Below are 24,496 nucleotides of genomic sequence, written 5' to 3' on the forward strand. Positions count from 1 at the left end.
TACAGTTTTTGTAGAGCATCTTCTTTCGCAACCCTCCCACTCACATCCCTAACTCTACTGTTGATTCAAATGTTAAAAAAGTCTCTGAAGATGTACTCTTTTCTATTTGCAGATCCTATAGTTCGGAACTTGCATGGTTTTATAATTTATTGCCTGACCTATTAAATAGGTTTCCCCACCACCAACTTCTTAACCTCTTCCATCTATTCCTTCATGCTACTAGCAGAGTTTTGACTCATAAAAGTATAGATCCAATAGCACCAAAAAATGTAGCAGCTCCTTCATCCCATAATATTCAAAATTCTGTCCATTCTCTAGCAGGACACTCAAGGACAACCAGGTAAGCTTTCCAATCAAATCTCACGTTAGCCACAGACTATATGCAATTCCTCAAGAATATCCAGCACTTTCCTGCTTCAACCTTATGCACAAAAAAAGTTTTCCCATCCTTCAAGAATCAACTCAAACACTTCTGGCTTCCGCAAAATCTTTGAGAACATCAATTTATAATTCACTGTTTTCTCATTTACATTCTCTCATAGGAGTTGTATGTAACTCTAATAGAGTACCAAAAGTCTGTCTTTTAATCAGAGCTGTGTGGTACATGACAAAATATCCTTAAGGATGCTGAACACTTTTTTCAAACATATTTATATCTTGAAATGTACAAAGGATTCACTTACTAATGTTTAATTAGATGAATGAGTTGAGTATTACGGTGCTTTTTATGCACACAATATTCCCCAACTTAATTCAAGTTCACCTACTCACCTCGTAATTTTCTACTTCTCCATCTTCCACATCCAATTCAAAGCTGAAAGTTGGGCCTACTGCAGGTGGCACTGGAAGCATTGATCTGCAGTGAAAATAACCAACACTAGCATTGATACATTACTTCAGTGAACAGGAAAAACAAAACCAGTACTATAGGGACAAATGGCTGGGGTTAATCAGTGGCAACCCTTTAAAAAAACTGCCTTCACTAACAATAAACAAAAACTGACACTTAAAAAATATCATTCACAATAGCATAAAATCACATAAAATATTTGGAATGAATTCAACAAAACATATGCAAGACCTACACAATAAAAACTGCAAAAATACTGCAAGGATAAACTTAAAAAGAATAGAGAGATATACTGTGTAAGTTAACTGACTAGATGAGTCAATATTATGAGTCAATTTTCTCCCCAAATGATCTATAGATTTCATGCAATTCCTACCAAAATCCTCAGCAAGCCTTTTTTCAAGTAGAAACTAATTTGATTTAAAAATTTATATGGCTCACACAAAAGACTTTAAATCATTTTAGAACTAAGTTGGGAGACTTATCCTATCTGATTTAAGACTTACAATAGAGCTACAATGATCAAAATAGTGTAAAATAGGCACATGACCTAAAAGACATTTCCTAGCTTTCCTAGCAGGTAATTATAGACATAGGACTACATTCTGGCCCATGGGATTTGGCAGGAGTAATACATGGAACTTCTAGGAAGTATTCCTGAGAGGAGGCAGGTAGGCAGAGAGATCCACTTTCATTTTTACTGGCTGGAATGCTGACTTAATAGCTGGAACCTGAGGAGCCATTTTTTTAAAAAAAATATATTTCTTTATTGATTTCAGAGAGGAAGGGAGAGGGATAGAGAGATAGAAACATCAATGATGAGAGAGAATCATTGATCGGCTGCCTCCTGCATGCCCCCTACTGGGGATCGAGCTCATAACCTGGGCATGTGCCCTTGGCTGGAATCGAACCTGGGACCCCTCAGTCCGCAGGCCGACGCTCTATCCACTGAGCCAAACCGGCCAGGGCCTGAGGAGCCATTTTAGAGGAAGCCATACAATGGCAGAACCATTCCTCAGAGTTATGGAGCTAAATAAATCATATCTGGCCCTAACCGGTTTGGCTCAATGGATAGAGTGTCTGCCTGCGGACTCAAGGGTCCCAGGTTTGATTCTGGTCAAGGGCATGTACCTTGGTTGCAGGCACATCCCCAGTAGGGGGTGTGCAGGAGGCAGCTGATTGATGTTTCTCTCTCATCGATGTTTCTAACTCTCCATCTCCCTTCCTCTCTGTAAAAAATCAATAAAATATACTAGGGGGAAAAAATCAAATCTGAATTGTCTACTTCTGGACTTCATTACATGAAAAAGAAATAAAGATATATTTAACCCATGAGTGCTTCTGCTACAAACGTAATTCTAACAGAGTATTTATTTTCCTTTCATTTTTTTTTTAATTAAAAAACATGGAATTGTTGATCCATTCACTAATGCATTTATTGGTTGCTTCTTTTACGTGCCCTGATCGGGGATCTAACCTGCAACCTTGGGGTACTGGGACGACGCTCTAACCAGCCAGGACCTCTAACAGAATATTTATAAGGCATAGAAATAACTTCTCTTTCTCTCTTCCACTGAGAGAAACAGCAGCATCCAAAGCTGGATAATCAAATAAGATGGCAAGTGATGCCAGTTGTAAAAGTAGCAAAAATTTTAACTTTCCTACCTTTAGATTTGGTAAACCTATTTTATGGCTCAAAATTTCTTCTTCCCCCACTTCTCCCTTGTCATTGACTCTTCTCTTTCACCCTTAAATAGCCCCATACCCAACCACTAACATTAAATACAAATATTTAACACTCTAAATTATACACCACATAGAAGATCCTCATAAAAGAAAGAGAATCTCAAGAATGCCAAATGTAGAACTCATTAAAATAAGAACTTACAACACATATGGTAGTAAGCTGGGATGATAAGGGGGAGGTGGTATTGGCTGCTGGGATCGGTATCTACTTCGTCCTGTGAGCCTCCGGGGCATAAATGGAGGATAAGGCTGTAGGAGAAAAAATGTTTAGGCAATTTAAGATCATTCTACCTTTATAAATATTTAATGTCAAAGTCTCTTAAAAATAAACAAACAACCTATAAAGTTCTTTACTATTCAAGTGGTATTTAATATTTCTTAAATGTTTACATAGATGCAATGACTAGTTTAAAACATGTATATTTCTAAATACACTTTTCCAACACCAATGATTTCAACAATACATTCAAAATTCTAAACATGTAGAGTTACATTGAAACAACTCAAAACAAGTTATCAAAGCAAATAATAACATTGAATGAAAACTTACTACTCCAAAGGACACCTCTTGATGCAAAGGATCATGTGTTAAGAACTGCAAAGGAGCTGATGGAGGTAATGTTGGGGGATGGGCTGAGGAAGGGTAAGTAAAACCTCCTACTGGAAGATGTTCTCCTAAGAGTTCCACTTCATTTTCTATCCTTTGCAGAGGCTGGGGAAGGGGGGGAGGGGCGAAAAAAAAAAAACACAAACTAATGTACTTCCAGTGTTTAGATACCGTGGTATAATAATAAAAATCACACACACCCCCAATATTTTTAAAGTTATACGTTTCTTGATGACATGAACCTAAATTCATACATGTGACACACAGACATAGTAAAACCTTCCTGCCTTTAATTGACTTTCAGTAAGAAAGTTTTTGAAATATGTCATTAAGTATTTCCATTTAATTGACTAAACATATCAATTAAAAGATACATTTATTTTACTATTTCAATCTTCTCTTAAGAGAAGAAAAGGCAAAAAGTCATGTAGTAAGCCAACTGCATGACTAAAATTACAACACATAGGATACAATGACCTACTACTCACAGGATTTTCAGACACTTAAATCTTAACATGAAATTGAACATGGTGTATATCTATTTATAAATCAAAACCAGAGCTAAATGACATAAGATACAGTAGGCATTATGCTGCAGTAGAAAGCTTATGGGCTTTGGCATTAGATTCTTGGCATTGTCACTAATCAATGTGACTTATACACTGAGTGGCCAGATTATTATGATCTCTGAATTCATAATAATCTGGCGTGTGTGTGTGTGTGTGTTAGAGGCCTGGTGCATGAATTCGTGCATGGTGGGATCTGGCCAGCCTGGCCAGGGGGAGGGGACATGGGCGGTTGGCCGGCCTGCCTGCTGGTCGAACTCCTGGTTGAGGGGACAATTTGCATATATTGGCCTTTTATTATATAGGATATACACTGAGTGGCCAGATTATTATGCGTTCAGAGATCATAATAATCTGGCCACTCAGTGTATAAATTAACTTAATTGGCCACAGTGTATAAATTAACATAATAATCTGGCCACTCAGTGTATAAATTAACTTAACTGGAACTTCAATATTGTCATCTATAGAACTGACACATCCGTAGCCTATTTCAAAAGTGTGCTGTAAACACTGAGACAATGTACAAGTAACACATAGAACACATAGTGTATGTAAAACAATAGCATGTGGGATTAAAAAAAAATAGCTGAGATATAATTCACATACTAAAAATTCACCATAAGTAAGTCTGTATATTCACCACAAACTAATTCCAGAACATTCCTACCCACTCTTCCCCCCCCTCCAAAAAAAAACACAACCCATGCCCATTAGTAGTCAGGTCTACTACCCATTTCTCCTCAATCCTCCCCAAGGTTCTGGACAACCATTAATCTTCATTTCTATAGATTTTCCTATTCTGGACATTTCATATATACAGACTCACGTAATACTGTGGCTCTGGTATCTGGCTTCTTTCATTTAGCATAATGTTTTCAAGGTTTATCCATCTTATAGTTTGTGTATCATACCCCACTCTCTTTTTTGGTTGAATTAAAATCCACTGTATAGATACACCATATTTGCTTATTCATTATCACTTGATAGACATTTGCACTGTTTCTATTTGTTGGCTATTAGGAATAATGCTGCAGTTCCTTTCACAAGGCTAAAATCTTCCACTCTAATCATTTCCATATGTTCTCTTTCCTATTTTCTTAATGCATGATGATTCAGATGTTCAACCTGGCCTGTCCAAAACACAAGTGGGCCTTCTTCCTATGCCCTTCCTTCCACTTATACAGTACTTACCTCCTCCAGACCCCTAAAATAATATGCCTCTCAGCTATATTCCAGTCCCAGGGTATAATTATCTATGTTAACAGACTATCTCATCTACCTTTTTGTGAGAACACAATAGAAAAACAAGCCTCCAATAAAACCAACTGAGGCTCAAGAGGGTTACTTTACTTGCATAAGTGAATATCATCCTAACAAGTATAAACCATTTTATAATATTTTCATTTTCCATTTTAGAAATACATAAAAAAACCTGAATTTTTCTTCACATTTATTTCATGAAAGATTACAGATAGGAAAGAACAAATTTAAATCAGACAAGTGACATAAAATAACTAGAAAAATTTAAGAAACCAAGGTAATTCTCGGTTCATTTATCCATATGAATTTGTATGTCTTTGAAGTCCTTAATTTGTTTAAGAACCAGAAGAATGGTAAGGGGGAGAGATCAACCAAAGGACTTGTATGTATGCATATAAGCATAACCAATGGATACAGACACCGGAGGGGGGGGGGGGGGGGGAGGCGGGCGGTGAGGGCATGAATGGGGGCTGGGGGGGCTTAAGGACACATATGTAATACCTTAATCAATAAAAAAAAGAAAAAAAGAACCAGAAGAATGCCCAAGTTATAATTTTTAAATGGTAATAATTTACATCTACTAAATTAATCTACCTTTTAGGTCTAAACATTCTGTGAATATTAAAGACATGAAAGTAGAAATACCTACCGATCGTGATTGCTGTGTTTGGAAAGGGACAAACTGGCCTGGTGGTGGCAAATGAGGATGATGATGAGGAGAAAGGTGAGGAGGATGTAAAAGAAATGGATCACTAGAAATAAGGGGTGGGAATGCAGCATATGGTACTGGTAAGTGCTGAACTGAACAGGCTTGCAGCATCTGTAAGAGAAATTGTTATTTTTTTGTTGAAGGTATCAGAATACATAATTAAAAACAACAACTCTATATACAGTGAGATAGAAAGGTTATTGCCATATTGCCCAAAATGTTTTAATAACCTATATTAACAATGAAATACTAGTGTATGTTTATCTCTATTAGTAAAATACTGGTAACTAGTAATTATTCTGTATTTTATACAGTTCTTACAAATCAGTCAAAACACCCAACTTTTACTTTAGTCTTATTAACAAGTTTGAAATGGGAGAAAAGCAGAGGTATCTCTCCTTTGTTTAAGATGCAGCAGATACTGCTTTCCAAGAAGCTCTCTTTGGAAATTTTTCATTTCTGAGATTTTTTTATTTACAGGAGCCCAATTCACAACTAAGTGATTTAAGGTCTCTCAATATTTTAAGTCTGCTGACTTAGCACACTGGTTCCATGGTTGAGAAACAAGCTTGGGTAAATTAATGTTAAAGTGGTTTGGTATTTGTATATAGGTGTTCCTTTTAATCTCACATTCAAACAAAGGTTTAGGGTTATATTAATAGATTTAGTGAAGTACTTTACTTTGAAAACATAACTGACCCTATGGGTCATTTAAATCCCTTGGATTTCAGCAATCTCATTTGTGAAATAAGGAGGCTGGACTGGGGGTGGGAGTGGAGATGGGGGTTGGTAGATTAAAAGATAAAGTTTAAGTTTAAGAGGCATAAAGAAGTGGGTGGAAATCTCTGTTCTCTCATACTAACTGTCTCTATAAGCAAGTCATTTTCATTTCATCATCTAGAAAATAGGGGATACCATTTTTATCACAGGCTTCTTATAGTGAGGAATAAAAAGACCAAGCATTCAAGGTACCTGTCAAAACCCAGTAAGTGCTGAGACTATTACTGCTGATCACTAACTAGACTTTATTACTAACTAGTCTGATATCCTATGTTAATAATCCAAGGCCAACCTAAATTAAGATTTAATTATAAACTGTGCTGATATATGAAGGAACATGTTTTGACCTTCAGGATATCCAAATATGTATAATTTAATTAATGTAAAAACATACCAAGTTTTAAAGCTAATTTATTAAACTGTTACTATAACAAAGCTATTGAGATAGCCATTGCAATAAAACAGCCTTTTTTAGTTGGGAGTGAAAAGCTACAGAAGCAGGGGGAAAAAGGAGAAACAATTGTAATAATCTGAATAAAGATTTAAAAAAAAAAAAAAAAAGAAAAGCTACAGAAGCAGTCTCTTAGATTTTGTTTTCTTATATAACACACTTAGCCATTCTAAAGAGGGAGTGCACAGACTTACTGGAGGAGGCACACTACAGACAGGGAGGTGCTGTCCACTGAAAACCACAGAGCATCCTGGGACCTGTTGTGTACTGCATGCAGGGATGTGCTGGCCTGTGCAGAGTGGAATCCCATGTGGTGCCACTGTTGTTACTGTATAAGAAACAGGGACGGTGCCCTGATGGAGCTATTAGGAAAAAAAGCAAAATGTTAGAATTTTAACTGTTTGAATAAACCTGGTCATTTATTGATTCTCCTCAGGTGCACAGATTTTCATAATGTACTTCTCCAACAGTTTCAACTAAACTATTATTTGTCATTGGATAGAAAAGCTGTCTGTTTCAAAAGAAGTTTATGATGCCCACAGAACTGGGACTAAACTCTTCTCCCAAAAAGCTATCCTGAAAAATCCAGGAAAAAAAAATGAAATGCTGTATTAACTCTTTTAGACTGCTGAAAACTTTTCTAAAGAGAAAATTTGGGGAAATGACTGCTTCCATCTCCTAATACCTGGCCACATACAACAGGAAACATTTTTTTGTTTAATTGCAACTAGTGAAACAATAAAGAATAGTATTTTTAAAAAGTTAAATAATTTCTTTCTCTTTTGGTCAGTCTTATTCTCATACTACCTGTCATATGACAATGTTAATAACATATACTCTGCATCTTTCTCCATAAGCATACAAACATATACAAGCATGATTACCCACAAATTATTCTCATGTTCGTTCTTTTAATAGAAGTATTACCCTGCAACTTATTTTTCAATTAATATTCTAAATATCTCTTCAGAGTTAAATGCAATCATTTTTTTTTTTTTGATACTAGCTAGGTATTTCAAGTAAACTCACTTAACACAATCCTATCATTCCTATACTAATGGTCATTCTACTTTTCACTCTTTTTGCCAATACCAATATAATCCTACCCTATATAATAAAAGCGTAGTATGCAAATTGTCCCCTTGACCAGAGTTCTTCTGGGAGTTCGACCAGGGGGTGGGCCTCCCGGGGGAAGGGTGGCAGGCAGCCGGGAGGGAGTACCTGGCCGGCAGCCGGCAGCCGCTAGGGACCCTACCAGTGCACGACTGGGCCTCTAGTTGTAAAAAAATGTCATTGAATACGGTATATATATCCTTATATATTAGTAGCTTTTATTTGTTTCAGAGGTATTACTGGGTAAAAGGATAATGTATTGCCCTGGGTGGTAGGCATACAATGCAGTGTGAGATGTTTTATTGAGTTGTACATGTGAAACCTGTATGGTTTTGTGAATCAATGTCACCTCAATAAATTCAATAAAAAATAAAATTTAATTAAAAAAAATGAAATAAGCACCTATTGCTTGTCATGTGTAAAAAAAAAAAAATCCCCACCAGTCTATGTTTTATCTTTTGCTAAATGCTTTAATGAAAACCAGGGAACTTATATGCATATCAGAGGCCCAATGCACGAAATTCATGCAAGGGGCTTGGCCCTGGCAGCTGCGGCTTTGTCCTGAAGGTCATCTGGCTGTCTGGTCTAATTAGCATATTACACTTTTTATTATTACAGATATGGACACAGACAATAGAGTGGTGAAGGCCTGGGGAAGGCGGGTGCAGGGTGTCAATGGGAAATAAACAAACAAACAGGGACATCTATAATACTTTCAACAATAAAGAAAAAAATGTTACCATTTTTTAAAGAACAAATTTTTTTCTATCACTATCTTCTATTTAATCTAAATGCAGTTTAAGTGTAGTTTTTGTAGTTTCCTACAAAAAGTAAGTTTACAGTTTTAAGCAAAAGTTTATTCTTTTATTATTTATTAATTATTGTAATATTTTCTAATAGAGGCCTGGTGCACGAATTCATGCACTAGTGGGGTCCCTTGGCCTGGCCTGTGGGTGGGATCGGGCCAAAACAGGCTTTCTGACATCCCCCGAGGGGTCCCGGATTGTGAGAGGGCGCAGGCCAGGCCAAGGGACCCCACCGGTGCACGATCAGGGCCGGGGAGAGACGCAGGAGGCTGGCCAGCCGAGGGGGTGGGGTGTGGTGGGAGGGACCATGGGAGGGCTCCAGGGTGTATCCGGCCTGTCTCACTCAGTCCCAATCAGCTGGACCCCAGCAGCAAGCTAACCTACTGGTTGAAGCATCTGCCCCCTGATGGTTAGTGTGCATCATAGCTACCAGTCAAACAGTCAGACACTTAGCATATTAGCCTTTTATATATATAGATATATATATAGATTCCTGCCACAGCTATTGGTTTAGATTTTCAACATCTTAGGTTGTTCTAATATTTACATATATAATTATTTCACTTCTTAATATATACACCCAACACATAATTTGTCTTAAATGAGATCTCATCTTTTCTGAAATGTGGTCTTTTCCTTTTCTCTGATTTCATCCTTAACCACCTTCTCATTCCCTTCACTTTAGTACATACAACCTAAGTCCAGTATATACTTCTTATTTTTCTTTGTGTTCATATATAGTCCAACATATGCATATTTAATTGTCATGCTTTACAACATGGGACATAACACTGTCCTCAATTTTGCTTCTCTTGCTCAATTTCTTGCAGATATTGCTCACATTCCTGGCAGAATTCTGATTAATTTCTTGTAATATTATATTTCATTGTATGAAGAAATTATTTATTGTACTTTTCTACTAATGATAAGCAATCACTGTTTATTCCTGCTTTCCATTTCTATGAATTTGCCTATTCCAGACATCTATACTAATAAAAGGGTAATATGCTAATTAGACTGGGAGACCTTCTGGACATCGTTCCGGACAAAGCCATGGTGGCGGGGCCAAGGCAGAGGCAGTTAGGGGCAATAAAGCCAGGAGAGGAGGGCAGTTAGGAGTGAGCAGGCTGGCAGGTAGGGCCAGTTGGGGGCGAGCAGGCCGGCAGGGGGGGGGCAGTTAGGGGTGATCAGACCGGAAGGCGGGGGCAGTTGGGGCGATCATGCTGATGGGGGGTGGGGCAATTGGGGGCAATCAGGCCGGCAGGCAGGTGAGCAGTTAGGAGCCAGCGGTCACGGATTGCGAGAGAGATGTCTGACTGCTGGTTTAGGCTCGATCCCACAGGGGTCCCCTGAGGGGTCCCAGATTGGAGAGGGTGCAGGCCGGGAAGAGGGAACACGCCCCCCCCCCCCCATGCACAATTTCATGCACCGGGCCACTAGTCTATACTAATAAAAGGGTAATATGCTAATTAGACTGGGAGACCTTCCCGAACGTCCTTTTGGACAAAGCCATTATGGCAGGGCAGAGGCGGTTAGGGGTGATCAGGCCAGGAGGGGAGGGCAGTTGGGGGTGATCAGACTGGCGGTGGGGGGGAGAGGAAGTTGAGAGAGAGCAGGCCGGTGGGGGGGGGCAGTTGGGAGCAAGCAGGCCAGAAGGGGGGGCAGTTGGGGGCGAGCAGGCCAGCAGGTAGAGTGGTTAGGGGCGATCAGGCAGGCAGGCAGGTGAGCGATTAGGAGCCAGTGGTCCCGGATTGTGAGAGAGATGTCTGACTGCCTGTGGGACTGGGCCTAAACCAGCAGTCAGACATCCTCCGAGGGGTCCTAGATTGGAGGGTGCAGGCCAGGCTAAGGGAGTCCCTCCCCCCCAGACCCTTCCTTCCCCCATGCACGAATTTCATGCCACTAGTTTCATATAAATAGACTCTACAATCTGTGGCCTTCCATGACTGGCTTCTTTTACTTAGAATGTTTTCAACATTAACCTATGGTGTAGCATGAATTAGTACTTTATTATTTTTTTAGTAATATTCATTGTATGGATACAACATATTTTATCTACTCATCAGTTGATCAATGTAAGTTCCTACTTTCTGTACATTTAATTTGTATTTAGGCACCATATCAGAAAGTGAGAAAGATACAATTATTTCTTTCAATTTTTTATATCCATTTATTACATTATCTTACTGCATTTGGTAGAACTTCTACTATAGCATTAAATAAAAATGGACAGAGTAAAGTATCTCTGTAGTTGCCGATTTGTCTCTCACCAACTAGGATACTTGCTGTTAGTTTTGCTTAAGTAATTTCCTTATTTTATTTTATTCTAGTTTTTATTAAATTTTTGTTGTTGTTTTAATCCTTACCTGAGGATATTTTTTCCACTGATTTTTAGAGAGTGGAGGGAGGGAGACAGAGAGAGAGAGAAAAAAACACTGATGTGAGAGACACACATCAGGGCCGAGGATTAAGCCTGCAACTGAGGTACAAGGTAAGAGGTACATGCCCTTGACCAGAATCGAACCTGTGACCCTTCAGTCAATGAGCCGACTATCAGTTTTTATTACTATTTAACTGACTTTTCAACATCTTTTGATATAATCATGTATGGTTTTTCTTCTCTTATTTGTTGATGTAATGTACTTTCATATTAAATGATCCTCTCTACTTGGGAATAAATCTTATTTGGTCATAGGTTATTATTCTTTTGATACATAGGTAGACTGTTTTCTAAATGTCTGCTGAGAAAGTCCTATGTATTTGAGGGTTCTTTCTATTTTTTGAGGGGATTCCCACTTTTACTTGCTTTAGTATTAGAATTATGCTGGTTTCATAAAATCATGACAAAAATTACCTTAAAAAAAAAAAGCCTGGAATCATTTAAATATTATTAAAATAAGTGTTCCTTGAAGGTTAGAGAAAACAGCTGTGAAGCCATCTGGTCACTGTGCCTTTTTAATGGTAATCTCTAATTAGCCTTCACACTACTGTGGTAATTCTAATTTTCCTATTATTCTTGAGTCAATTTTTGAACTTTAAGTTGTTGCTTTTTTTTGTCTCTCCCCGCATCACCACCCCTGGGTTATATATAGAATTTCATTATCATAGTTAGTAATGAAGTAATATACTTGAGTACAATATACTTGTACTAGTTGAAGTGCTTCAAAACGGATTAACTCTTAATTCCCCCAACATCCCTTATGAAATAGGTACTATTTTCATTTTACAACTGGACAAAATTCTTTGAATGTTTCCCATGTGTGGATATATGTCTTTTAATTATTCCTACTCTTCTTTACATTTGTCCTTTGTTTCTTAACCAAGCTCACAATTTTATTGATTTTTCAAAGCATTCTGATCCTAATTTTTTAAAGTACAACTTTCTTCCAAGGGAAGCTGTGTAGAATTTACATTTCAATCCTTATAAAAAACTAGAGGCCGAGTGCATGGATTTAGGAACTGGTGGGGTCCCTTAGCGTGGCCTGCAGGGATTGGACCGTGGCAGATGGCCGGTAGGCTCACCAGCCATGAGCCCTGCGTCTGGTGCCCGTTGGTCAGCTGAGCAGCGCTCCCGCTGTGGGAGCACACTGACCACCAGGGGGCAGCTCCTGCATTGAGCATCTGCCCCCTGGTGGTCAGTGTGCATCATAGCTACTGGTCGACCTGTCAAATGGTCAATTGGTCGCTTTGGCTTTTATGTATACAGACTAGAGGCCCGATGCATGAAGTTCATGCAAGAGTAGGCAGGCCTTCCTTTCCCTGGCTGCCAGCACTGGCTTCCCTCTGGCACCCAAGACCCAGGCTTCCCTCCGACACCCAGGACCCGGGCTTCCTTCTGAACGCCGGCAGGCACCCAGGACCCAGGCTTCCCTTGCAGCTCCAGCTTCATCCGGAAGGTCGTCTGGAAGGACGTCCAATCTAATTAGCATATTATACTTTTATTATTATGAATAATGAACTTGTCTAAATTTGCTTCTTATTAGGTAAAACTGTTTCCTTTTAGATAAAACTATAAGAAATTTACAATAAAATACAAATAACTTCAATAAACTGCCACCAACTTTTAGCATCTGTATTTCTTGGACATTCTGTCATTACTAGTAGCCCTGTGTACGAATCCGTGCACCAGTAGGTCGCTGCCGCCCTCCTATAGCTCTACAGCCGCTGCCCTGCCCCTTCCTGTAGCTTTCCGCTGCCCGCTTGTAGTTTGCTGCCCCACCCTCCTGCAGATCCGTTTGTTATATGGTTGGTCGTTACGCCCCAGGGGCGTAACAGATAGTTAGCATATTCCTCTCTTATTATATAGGATACCTGATCATGTATGTCAACCATTACTGCATTCTGCTGTGGTGGGTGAGCAGCAGGGTGTAACAGACGGGGGGATACATTCGGAGGGTGGAAGGCTCGAGGTTCCTCTATTGCTTGCTGCTGTGCATAAGGGAGATGGTGATAATTTTCATCTTGACTAATGGAATTATGTCGAGACAGTCGATCCCTTCTTCCTCTCTGGCGTCTGACAGGAGGACTGTTAACAGCAAATATAAAAAAGGTCATTATAATGTTTAATGATGTGATGTATCAGGATTCTGTATTGCCTCTTTTTAAAATCCATCAGTAATTTATGCTAAGGTAAGCTTGAGTGTAAAATAATTGCTATAGTTCCCCATCACCTATAAAAACTTACCATGTAAATAAAATATGTTTTTAAATTAAAATATAGTTAATATACAATGTTATCTTATTTCAGGTGCACAAGTTATTCAACATTTAAACACTTAAAGAAATTATTACTATAAGTTTATAGTAATCATCTGACAACGTACAAAGCTATCACAATACTCTTTTTTTTTTTTAATTTTCTCTTATTGTGGATTTTTTTTTTTTAAATATATTTTATTGATATTTCACAGAGAGGAAGGGAGAGGAATAGAGAGCTAGAAACATCGATGAGAGAGAAACATCGATCAGCTGCCTCCTGCACACCTCCCACTGAGGATGTGCCCGCAACCAAGGTACATGCCCTTGACCGGAATCGAACCCGGGACTTTTCAGTCCGCAGGCCGACGCTCTATCCACTGAGCCAAACCGGTTTCGGCTATCACAATACTCTTGACTATTATTCCCTGTTGCCATACAATACATTCCCGTGATCTGATTTTAAAACTGGAAATTTGTATTTCTTATTCTCCTTTACCTTTTTTGCCCTCTATTTTACTCCCTTCCCCTCTGGCAACCATCAGCTTATTACATATACATTACAATGTATATATATAATATACAAATAACTTTGCATTTTTCCTTCAAAACCTACATATTGTACTTCATTGAATTAAAAATAATGAAAATAAAATAGGTATTCAACTCTGAAAGTATTTATAAATCAATAGCTAACTACTGTCACTTTTTTAATTGCATGAAATTGCTTGTTTATAGACAAAAATGATCAAATATCAGCAATTTCATATTGTTTTAACCTATTATTTTTCTCCCTTTATTTTCTAAGCATTATATAACAAAATTTAATCTGCATACTTTTGTCAGTATTCATTTCACATATGCCTAATGGGAACTTTTACCTAACTTTTGTCTAAAACATACAGAAAGATATATTTCCTATATGCCCAAAATGACAATTTTTAAAATAAGTAGAAAATTCATGAAATAACTAAAGAACATTTGTTGACAACTACAAATATAACAGAATTGAGTAAATGCTGAGAATGGAAATGACTGATAGTATCAGCATAAATATTCCATTAATACACAGGATTTTCAGTTAGAATCTGATTATTGAAGGAAATCACTTTTACTCTCCATGCACTAGACATCTACATAGTTTAACACAGATTTAACAAGTATTTTGACTAGACTTTAATTTTCTATTTTCCTACAATTGCACAATTTATCTCAACTGCTTTTTACAATGGCTCAGCACCAATGCAATTTGAAAAAGCGGCAGGTCTCATTATAATGTACTCAATAGTATTGGTAACAGAGGCTAAACAACCCCCTCATAGACACAGCTGCACATCCACCTCAGCAATCTTTACTAATGTCACCTTTCTCTCAATTGTTCCACTTTGCACCTCTAAATTTGTTTTCTCTCACTCCCAACTGCTCAATCTTAGAGAAAACAAGGAACACTCCTCTGTGGCATTAACTCCTCAGCAGTGCTCTTGATACCATCCCCCAGGTTATTGCTACATGAATTGCTTCTTCCATTTTTATTATTAGCATATCTCTTTTTTTTGCATTTTTCCTTCAAAACCTATATATTGTACTTCATTGAATTTAAGATGCCATCCACCTTATAAACTCACTTTTAAAATGTTGTTTCTGAGATAATTTTAATATAGTTTTTGCAAAACCCTCAACCAGCATTCCTTCATGCTAATATCTTCCATTAGCTTAGAAAAATTATCAAAAGAAATAAATTTCATTATCACACCATCAATTAATGAACAAGATGTATTGAGATTTTATCAGTTTTTCTACCAATGGCCCCTGATCACTGTTTTGAAATCCAATGCAGGATCTTATTACATATAGTTGTCATGTTTCTCAACTTAATTTCTCCAATCTGTTACATTTTCTCAGTCTTTCTTTATCTTTCATGACCTTGAAACCTCTGAAGACATAGACATTTACTCTTTAGAATGTCCCTCAACTTGGGTTTGTCTGATGTTTTCTCAGGATCTGCTTGAGGTTATGCATTACTGGACAGGATACAGAGGATTAGTAGTTGCCTCTCATACACATCCTGACTTGGGGATCAAACCCAAAACCCAGGAATGTTCTCTGACTAGGAATAGAACCTGACACCCTTTGGTGCATGGCACAACACTCCAACCAACGGAGCCACACCAGCTAGGGCTATATAAAAACCTTTTTTCCCACATTTTCCGTTTTGCCCTTTTACACTACATTCTGGGAAGATTCCTCCACTTGATATTCCAGAAATGAAGACACTTTTTCTGCCCATTTATTGAGTTTTTAATTTTACCAATAAGAATTTTAGTGGATTTTTATAAAATCAATCTGCTCTTGCATCTCTTTCATATTCTACTTATTCGAAGTCTATTTTGTTTGTTCTGTTTCTTCAAGTTCTTGGTTTTATTGAGTTTAGTGCTCTTCTTTCATTGTTGGGTTTTCCTCAAATGTTTAGTAATTTCCTTTCTACGTGCTCATCTTTGTAGTTGAAATTATGCTAGACTATTGTTAAATATTGCATCTGTTTGCACAGCCTGCTTCTGTAAGAAAATATGGCAGCTAAGATTATAGCTACCCTACAATGAATATTAAAGAGAGAATGGACTAAGGAGAGTAACACAATGCCGGGTAGAATATAGGCTTATGGGTACCTGGTTTTCTAGATACGTGCTCCCCCATCCCTCCTTTGCATTACCATGAATGTAGAGCATGATACTTTTCTTCAATTTGAGAACTCATAGCTCGCTTCTACTACCATGTGGAAAACAGACACTTCTAACACACCCTTTCTAGTCCAGAGCATTTCCTATGACCTAGCAATTGCACTCCTAGGCTTTTGAAGAGATACAAACATTCCACCCATAAAGTCTTCCTAACTAAAGATTTAACAATATTTCTTAGGTTATCAACAAATGGAACATGCAAACAGTTGTCCCACCCTAAAGATGCACTATTTCACTGGAAGAAGAAACGTATGACCTTAGACAACAACCAAAGAGGAAGAAGCTCAGGAAGAAATGTATGCCCCTAGAAAGGAAAGGCAAAGTCCAAGTCCCAAGAAAGAGAGGACAGAGGACTGAGAGTTGAACTAAACACCAATCACTTTTCATACAGAGTCCACACTTTTATAAAAAAGCTAATTACGCTCCCAATTGCCTTGGGAGATACAGAAGAAATGGCAATAGAGTGGAGAAGAGGTAACTCATTTCTAGGATTTCCTTAACCCTCTTCCTATTGTGAAAGATAAAATGCCTTTTTCCATATTCAGGATTATAGGCTGGCCTGAAAAAAGTCTTCAACCATAAGGTAATTGAATTAATATATAATGGTATGAATTGATTTTAGATAAATCACTTTAGCCTCTTTCAATTTTTTTCTGTTGACCACAAGCTAAATGAATTCTCACAATCTAATGTAGAAGTCTAAACTTATAATATCATTTTTTCATGTTTGAGTGTACAAGTACATCCATGTTGACGTGTTTATAAAATGCGTTCAGAAACACACACAAATCTACCAATGGAAGAAAGTTTAAGAAATAAATTGTAATCAACTAACCTTCTTCTGTTGCGTGCAGGTGTGTTGCATCGTTCCCCTGAGAAGTGATGTTGACTTGGTCGAACTGAAGGGGGCTGCCTATTTGATGTCATCTCCCATGGTCGCATTGGTGGTGAGGGAGCTGGTGAGGCTGATGTATAATCAAAGACTGAATGAGAGAGGCGCTGTCTCTTGGGACTTGGACTATCTTCACTCTGCCAATGCAACAAAAATCAATCATCCGAATAAGACCTTTTAAGGATTTTAAATTACTGTGTATGCATAGATATTTAAATATATTTACCCTAACGTGTAAAGGAGGGAAAAAAATACACTATTAACCCAAATTAAATACCTTTAAAGAAAAAGATTCTAGGGGACGGAGGAGAAGAGAGATAAACAGTAAGTAATATCAAATGAAAAGTAAACTCTGTTTCTTAAAACTAATAATAAATTGCATCAAATAACAACATACAAGGTACACAATAGGGTAATAAGCAATTGTATGGTATTTAACCATCTCTTTAAAATCCCCGTTCAACTGAGAAATTCCATTATGCGTCCCATCAGTTAACAGTTGCTCTTTTAGGAATCAATTCCTAGCTGAGAGATCAATTTAGGAGTGGGTATAATTTAAGTAGGCCCTTGACTTTATCCTAAACCATACTCCTCAGCATCCTTATTTCTGTATTTAAGGCCATTATATTTATTATATATTTATTTTCTTTAATAAAAGTTACCTGGATAAAATAAGGCTTATATGAAACGGATAAATAGTCAACAGATCTAAATCGGCAATTTTCAACCAGTGTGCCGCAATAATTTTTAAAACATGCATTACCTAATTATTTAGTCGGGGCACTGACCTTTTTTTCCTTTAGACCGTCAAATTTAAAAAATGACAACAGCCAATACAACAATAGCTGTCCAGTGCAAATAAATCAAAATTATACCTTTTTTTAAAAGAATTTTTCAAGAATCATAGCACTGCTTACTAGCCATAAAATTGGTATGAATTACTTCACTGAATTAACTCTCCCCACACAACTCAATTTCCCAATTGAGCCTCACCACAACTATCAAAATTACAAATGAATTCAGAGTTTGATTAAGGCTGTGTTCCTAAAAGAACCTCTCCTAACTTGATCTACTCCCGGCAAGTTCTAATTATTTGGGTAATACAGCACTTTTGATTGTAAAATAATTGGTACCTGCTGCTAGCAAAAAAATCAGTGAAGTATATGGTCCTACTTACTACAACATTAGATTTTAAGAGATAACATAAAACAGAACTGACTAAACTAAAAGAAAAGAAGCAAACTGCTAAGTGGTTATTTTTGATCATTCCAAATTATTTTAACAGAGGTATTTCCAAAAACCACCTAATTTTCCTTCTATATTTAAGAATATTATTTCAAATTTGTCATTGTAACTAAAACAAAATAGTTTTCAGAACCATATACTCTTTATAACTTTTTGCCACACTAACCTTTTCTCCCTAGATTTAATAGTGCTATTACAAGTATGTTTGTTTTTACCCCTTGATTTTAGTAAGAACATCAGTTATGTTCTGATAATCTTAAAATGTCAGGATGAGCAACATTTTTTTTCTTTTTTAAGAATGAGCAACACTTTACCAAAAAATCCTCAGTTTCCAACAAAGGAAAGAGGGAGTAACCTACAAAGAAACAAGAATTAGATTAGCATTAGACTTCCCACAGAAAAGCTAAAAATGCTCTGAGGGAAAATAATATAGAGTTTTATACTCTAATCAAACTATTAATCTAGTGTGAAGGCAAAAACAATCACCTTGCCAGATTCAAAGTTGCTTCTTACGCCATGGCCTGTGTGGCTCAATTGGTTATAGTGTCATCCCCAGGGCTCAGGTTCAATTCCCAGTTAGGATACATACCCAGGTTGTGGGTTCATTCCCAGATTGGGGTGCCTATGAAAGGCAACCAATGTTTCTCTCCCTCTCTCCCTTCCTCTCTCTTTAGAATCAATGAAAAAGTTATCCTCCAGTGAGGATTTAAAAAAGAAAGTTCTTGGAGGGACCTGGAGAGTATTTTGCTAAGCGAACTAAGCCAGTCAGAGGAAGACAAGTATCACAAGATCTCACTCATATGTGGTATCTAATGAACAAAATAGATCCAGAGTCAGAAGCATGAATCAGACTGTGAAATCTCAAGAAGGCAGGGGAGGATGGGTGGGTGGGAAGAGATCAACCAAAGAACTTGCATGCATTTATGCATAACCCATGGACACAGACAATAAGGTGGTAAAGGCCTTGGGGGCGGGGGGAGGGGTAGACAGGGTCAACAGGGGAAAAGGGGGACATTCGTAATACTTTCAACAATAAAGATTTAATTAAAAGAAAAACAAGTTGCTTCTCACATATCTGTTGAGGAATTTACTTGATTGATTTTATGTGTGTGAGCAAGCTCCTCTCTTTCACATGAGGAAATATATACAAACTAGAGGCCCGGTGCACGAAATTTGTGTAGGGGGGGCGGTCCCTCAGCCCAGCCTGCACGCTCTCACAATCCGGGACCCCTGGCTCCTAACCACTCACCTACCTGGCCTGCCTGATTGTCCCTAACCACTCTGCCTGCCTGGTCGCCCCTAACTGCCTCTGCCTCGGCCCCCGCACCTGGGACCCAGGCTTCCCTCCCTCTGGCCGGCCACAGGCAACTGGGACCTGGGCTTCCTTCCCTCTGGCTGGCCACAGGCACCCAGGCCGCTTTGCCTGGGCCCCAGCTGTGTCAGGAAGGACGTCCGGAATATGTCAAGTCTATCTGGTCTAATTAGCATATTATCCTTTTATTAGTATAGATAAAGGATCCAATAAACAGAAGTGAAAAGAAATTACAGGATGATGGCAGGTCCAAAGAGTAATAATTCCAAATTACAACAAGAAGTCAGAGGACTCTGAGATAAATACCCTAAATAATGTGGCTATCAAAAACAGTAAGAACTCTGAAGTTCTTAATAAAATGTAAGCACATGGATCTCTTGCCAAAAGAAACATAAAAGGCAATCCAAGTGTCTAGGAAAAACAAATCCATACCATTCTGTCACCTAAAGCATTCTTTGAGTTGGATAGTTTGAAAACTGCATCTCCTCCTCAATGTGCCAAACATGCTACTTGGTTCTGCAACAACTATATACTGTAGACACTAGTGGCCCTGTGCACGAATCCGTGTGCGAGTAGCTCATAGCAGCTTGCCTCAGCTGGCCACCCCACCCACCACTGCTCGTAGCTCTCTGCAGCACGTAGCTTACTGCCCCGCCCTCCTGTAGCTCTCCACCCACTGCCCCGCCCTCCTGTAGCTCTCAGCCGCAGGTAGCTCGCTGCCCCACACTCTTGCTGTTCAGTCCTTATGTGACAGCGTCCTGACCAATTTGCATATTACCCTATTGTAAGTATAAATTCCTAATACTATAAAGAATGTCTAATGGTTTTTCAATTATTATAATTAACTGAGGACAAGGCATGAAATAGCACTATTATAGTTACAAAATAAACAGCCCTAGTCAGCTAGCTGAGTTGGTTAGAATGTTGTCCCATTACACCAAGGTTGTGGGTTCAATGCCCGGTTAGGGCACATACAAGAATCAACCAATGAATGCATAAGTAAGTGAAACAACAAATCGATGTCTCTCTCTCTCTCTCTCTCTCTCAAAATCAATCAATATATAAATTAAAAGAGAATAGGAATATTGTAAACTTTGATATGATATAAAAACTTTTGTTGTGACAAAATCATGGACTAAATGTGAAAATCCCAATATAAATATCTAGAAATAATGGTTTAAACACAACAAAAAATACTTTTTAAATGCACTGCTGAACTCAGAAAAAAAGAGGAAATTACTAAGGACCAGAAAGAAAGAGGATAACTGACAACCAGGTTTGTTTTTTGATGCTCCCAGGGAGGACAGAAGACAAGGTCCTATCATTGAGACCCCTGCACAGCCAAACTTTCCAATACTTGCAACAAAAGACTAGAAAAAGTCAGCTCACTGGTGTGGGGAGTCAATAACGACAGAATGTCTACTCAGTTTGGATTGGTAACTGGAAGAAGTATTACTCCTCTAAGAATTCAAACCACAGGTTAGCTCGTCACACCAAGTTTGGGGTTCAAATTTTTCACTGCCCATGTTATCTATGAACCTCTAAACTTAGAAATTAATATAAAAATGGTCCAGAACTAGGCTACCAAAAGGATTCTTAACAGAAGTAAAAGCAAAGCAAAATCTAAAGGGATACTCCCACTTACCTAATCCAGCTATTTTCAACTAGTGTGGCACTAGAATTTTTAAAAGGTGCAATACCTGACCTGCTTTCCTTTAGATTGTCAAATTAAAAAATGGCAACAGCCAGATGTGAGGACAATCTGGCTTTGACATGTCACCCACTGATCACCAGGGTTGATTCAGCTGATTTGACTGGTTAAACGGGTTTCCCCCTACTCCTTCACCGATCCCTGTGTGTCTCTCCCAAAGCTGCATGTTCCGCTGAAGAGGACCACCTTCCCCCCAGAGGATAGGACCAGTCTTCGATCAAGGGTAAACGAGTAGCTCCCCTGCTAGAACTTCCCCCCAAAAAAGACACCAACACAACAGCTATCTGGTTTGAATGAATAAAAATTATACCTATTTTCTGTCATATTGGCAAATATATATACATATTTTGTGCCACAGCATTTTAATAACTAGTTTATGTGTGCCATGAGATGAAAAAGGTGGAAAATTGCTGACCTAAGCCAGTGGTTCTTAAACTTTTATGGGTCAAAAAAATGCCAGACTGTTGGGCCCACTCCCCAATCTGATTCAGAAAATTTGAATTGGGGCCCAATAATTTGCATTTCTAACATGATCCCAGGTAATATTTGCTACTGATGGTCTATACTGGTAGAGTACTATAGCGCTATTACAGTAGAGAATTCAGGTGCAGGTTTAGGGATCAAGGGAGGGAAGAGAGGGATGAAGAAAGAACGTGAGGAAGGACAGAAGAAAACTAGCTAGCTAGTTTTTATACTTAGTATTTAGCACCTGATAAAATGAGTATAGGATTACACCTCTTTTTTTAAATATATTTTTATTGATTTCAGAGAGGAAGGGAGAAGGAGAGAGAAACAGAAACATGAATGATGAGAGAGAACCATTGATTGGCTGCCTCCTGCACACCCCATATTGGGTATCAAGCCCGCAACCAGGGCATGTGCCCTTGACTGGAATCGAACCCAGGATCCTTCAGTCCACAGGCCAACGCTCTATCCACTAAGCCAAACCAGCTAGGGCTATACCTCTATTAATACCAAATCATCCTTAAAAGTGAAAACAGCCTTGGCCTATATTGCTAAATGGTTAGAGCACCAACCCGAGCACCAGAGGGTCGTATGTTCAATTCCCAGTCAAGGGCACATACCTGGGTTGCAGGTTCAATCCCTGGCCCCAGTTGAGTGCACAGAGGCAACCAATCAATATGTCTCTCTCACACTGATGTGTCTCTCTCTGTCTCTGTCGCTCTACTCCTCCCTTCCCCCTTCCATTCTTTCTTAAAAAAAAAAAAAAAAAAAAAAATCAATGGAAAAAATATCCTTGGATTAACAACAAAAAAAGTGAAAACAACTCTGGAGACATAGAATGCATTCCATGATTCCAAAAAAGCTAATCAGAGATTATTAAATGCTAAAGGCTATGGAAAAAAAACCATTTAAAATACACACACCCACACACACATATATATACACTCATATATATGTAGCTGACCCTTGAACTCAGGGGATAGGGGCGCTGACCCACTGCGTATAACTTCAAGCCCTCCACATACATAGATTCCCAGCTGTGGATGAAAAAGCAGTTGACCCTTGAACAACATAGTTGTTTAAAACTGTGTGAGTACACTTATACCAGACTTTTTTAGAACAAATACCTCTAACTGCTTTTGATATATGACTGGAAGTCCGCAGATGCAAAGAGCTGACTGTGTGCACTGATCTATGCCATTTTATACAGGAGATGTTACCACCTATGGATTTTGGTATGTGCAGCGATTTTAGAACCAATTCTTTGGAGACACTAAGGAACAACTTAAGTTTTTGAGGAGTCAAAATTTACAGGAGAATTTTTGACTGTGTTGGAGTTGGTACCCCTAATCCACATGTTGTTCAAGATTCAACTATATGTAGTTCCCCTGAAGCACTATATTTTATACACCACGAATCTGTAACTATAATTTTAAGCTGTGAACATAGACCAATAAAATAAAAAATAAAGCACAAGCATAAACCAATGAAAACAGAAACAATATTAAGAACAACCTGAAATCAAGAGATTCCTCTGAGATAACAATGTGGTATTGTTCTGCTGACAGCTAAAACTCAGACTAGAAATACAAATTTAGGTTTTTATTATATAGATAGATGGTAGGTTAATGAAGCTGCAGGCATGAACAAAGTCGCCCAAAACAGTTTATACAGTGAAACAGAGGCCCATACTAAACCTTGAAAAACTCCAAGTAATTAGTTGGTGAGAGGAGCATGCAATATGGTGGTGGAAGCTAGTTGAATAGGAGTTACAAAAATTCAACTGAGGTGTCATGTAAAATCAGGGCTAAAAAATATCCACTGTATTTAACAATAGTTAAAATTTCACCAATGTGAAGCTATTTCTTTGATAATCTTCCTTATGAATTTAAGGATAACTCTGTAAAGTTCTAAAATCAAAAATTTCTAATATTTTGGCTGGATTTTTATTAAGTCAACTAGAGGCCCATTGTTGTCCCTCAGCCCAGCCTGCACCAATCTGGGACCCCTTGGGGGACGTCCGACTGCCAGTTTAGGCCCATCCCTCTCACAATCCAGGATTACTGGCTCCTAACCACTCACCTGCCTGCCTGCCTGATTGCCCCTAACCACTCTGCCTGCCAGCCTGATCACCCCCTAACTGCTCCCCTGCCGACCTGATTGACACCTAACTGCTCCCCTGCTGGCCAGATCGCCCCCAACTGCTTTCCCCTGTGGGGCTGAGGGGACTGGGGGACTCTGGCTGGATGAGGCGGGGTTAAGGGGACTGGGGGACTCTGGCTTGGATGAGGTGGGACTAGGGGACTGAGGCTGGATGAGGCGGGGCTGAGGGGACTGGGTGCCGCCATCTTGTAAAGGGCGTGATGGTCAATTAGCATATTCTCTCTTTATTAGATAGGATAATTTATTTCTTCATTTGTATAAATTGTCAAAATTTCAATCACCTAGTTAACTTTAGTAACTTTACAAAAAAGTAATTACATAGCTATCATTAAAATACACACACATCTCTGAAATTAAGGACTGTGCCAAACATAAAATTTCCAC

The 24,496-nt window shown here is 38.5% G+C and overlaps 1 protein-coding gene across 4 annotated transcripts in view; it reads right to left on the bottom strand.

Moving 5' to 3' along the window:
- Positions 1-24,496, bottom strand: part of RNF38 (ring finger protein 38) — a gene marked incomplete at its 5' end in the record, with an annotated part of 109,437 nt that overhangs the window by 10,820 nt on the left and 74,121 nt on the right. For 3 of the 4 annotated variants that reach the window (XR_013960667.1, XM_080669631.1, XM_080669633.1), the window contains 7 exons: positions 772-856; positions 2,739-2,845; positions 3,147-3,308; positions 5,682-5,852; positions 7,167-7,334; positions 13,203-13,416; positions 17,160-17,353. Coding sequence is in view for 3 of the 4 variants with exons in the window: in XM_080669631.1 (XP_080525757.1) it covers positions 772-856; positions 2,739-2,845; positions 3,147-3,308; positions 5,682-5,852; positions 7,167-7,334; positions 13,203-13,416; positions 17,160-17,353 (1,101 nt within the window). Of the gene's footprint in view, positions 1-771; positions 857-2,738; positions 2,846-3,146; positions 3,309-5,681; positions 5,853-7,166; positions 7,335-13,202; positions 13,417-17,159; positions 17,354-18,775; positions 18,787-24,496 lie in introns of those variants that run through there. The other variant, XM_080669632.1, reaches the window with a different exon arrangement.

This window comes from Plecotus auritus (assembly GCF_963455305.1).
Source record: "Plecotus auritus genome assembly, chromosome: 5".
In the NCBI taxonomy this organism is placed as follows: domain Eukaryota; kingdom Metazoa; phylum Chordata; class Mammalia; order Chiroptera; family Vespertilionidae; genus Plecotus; species Plecotus auritus.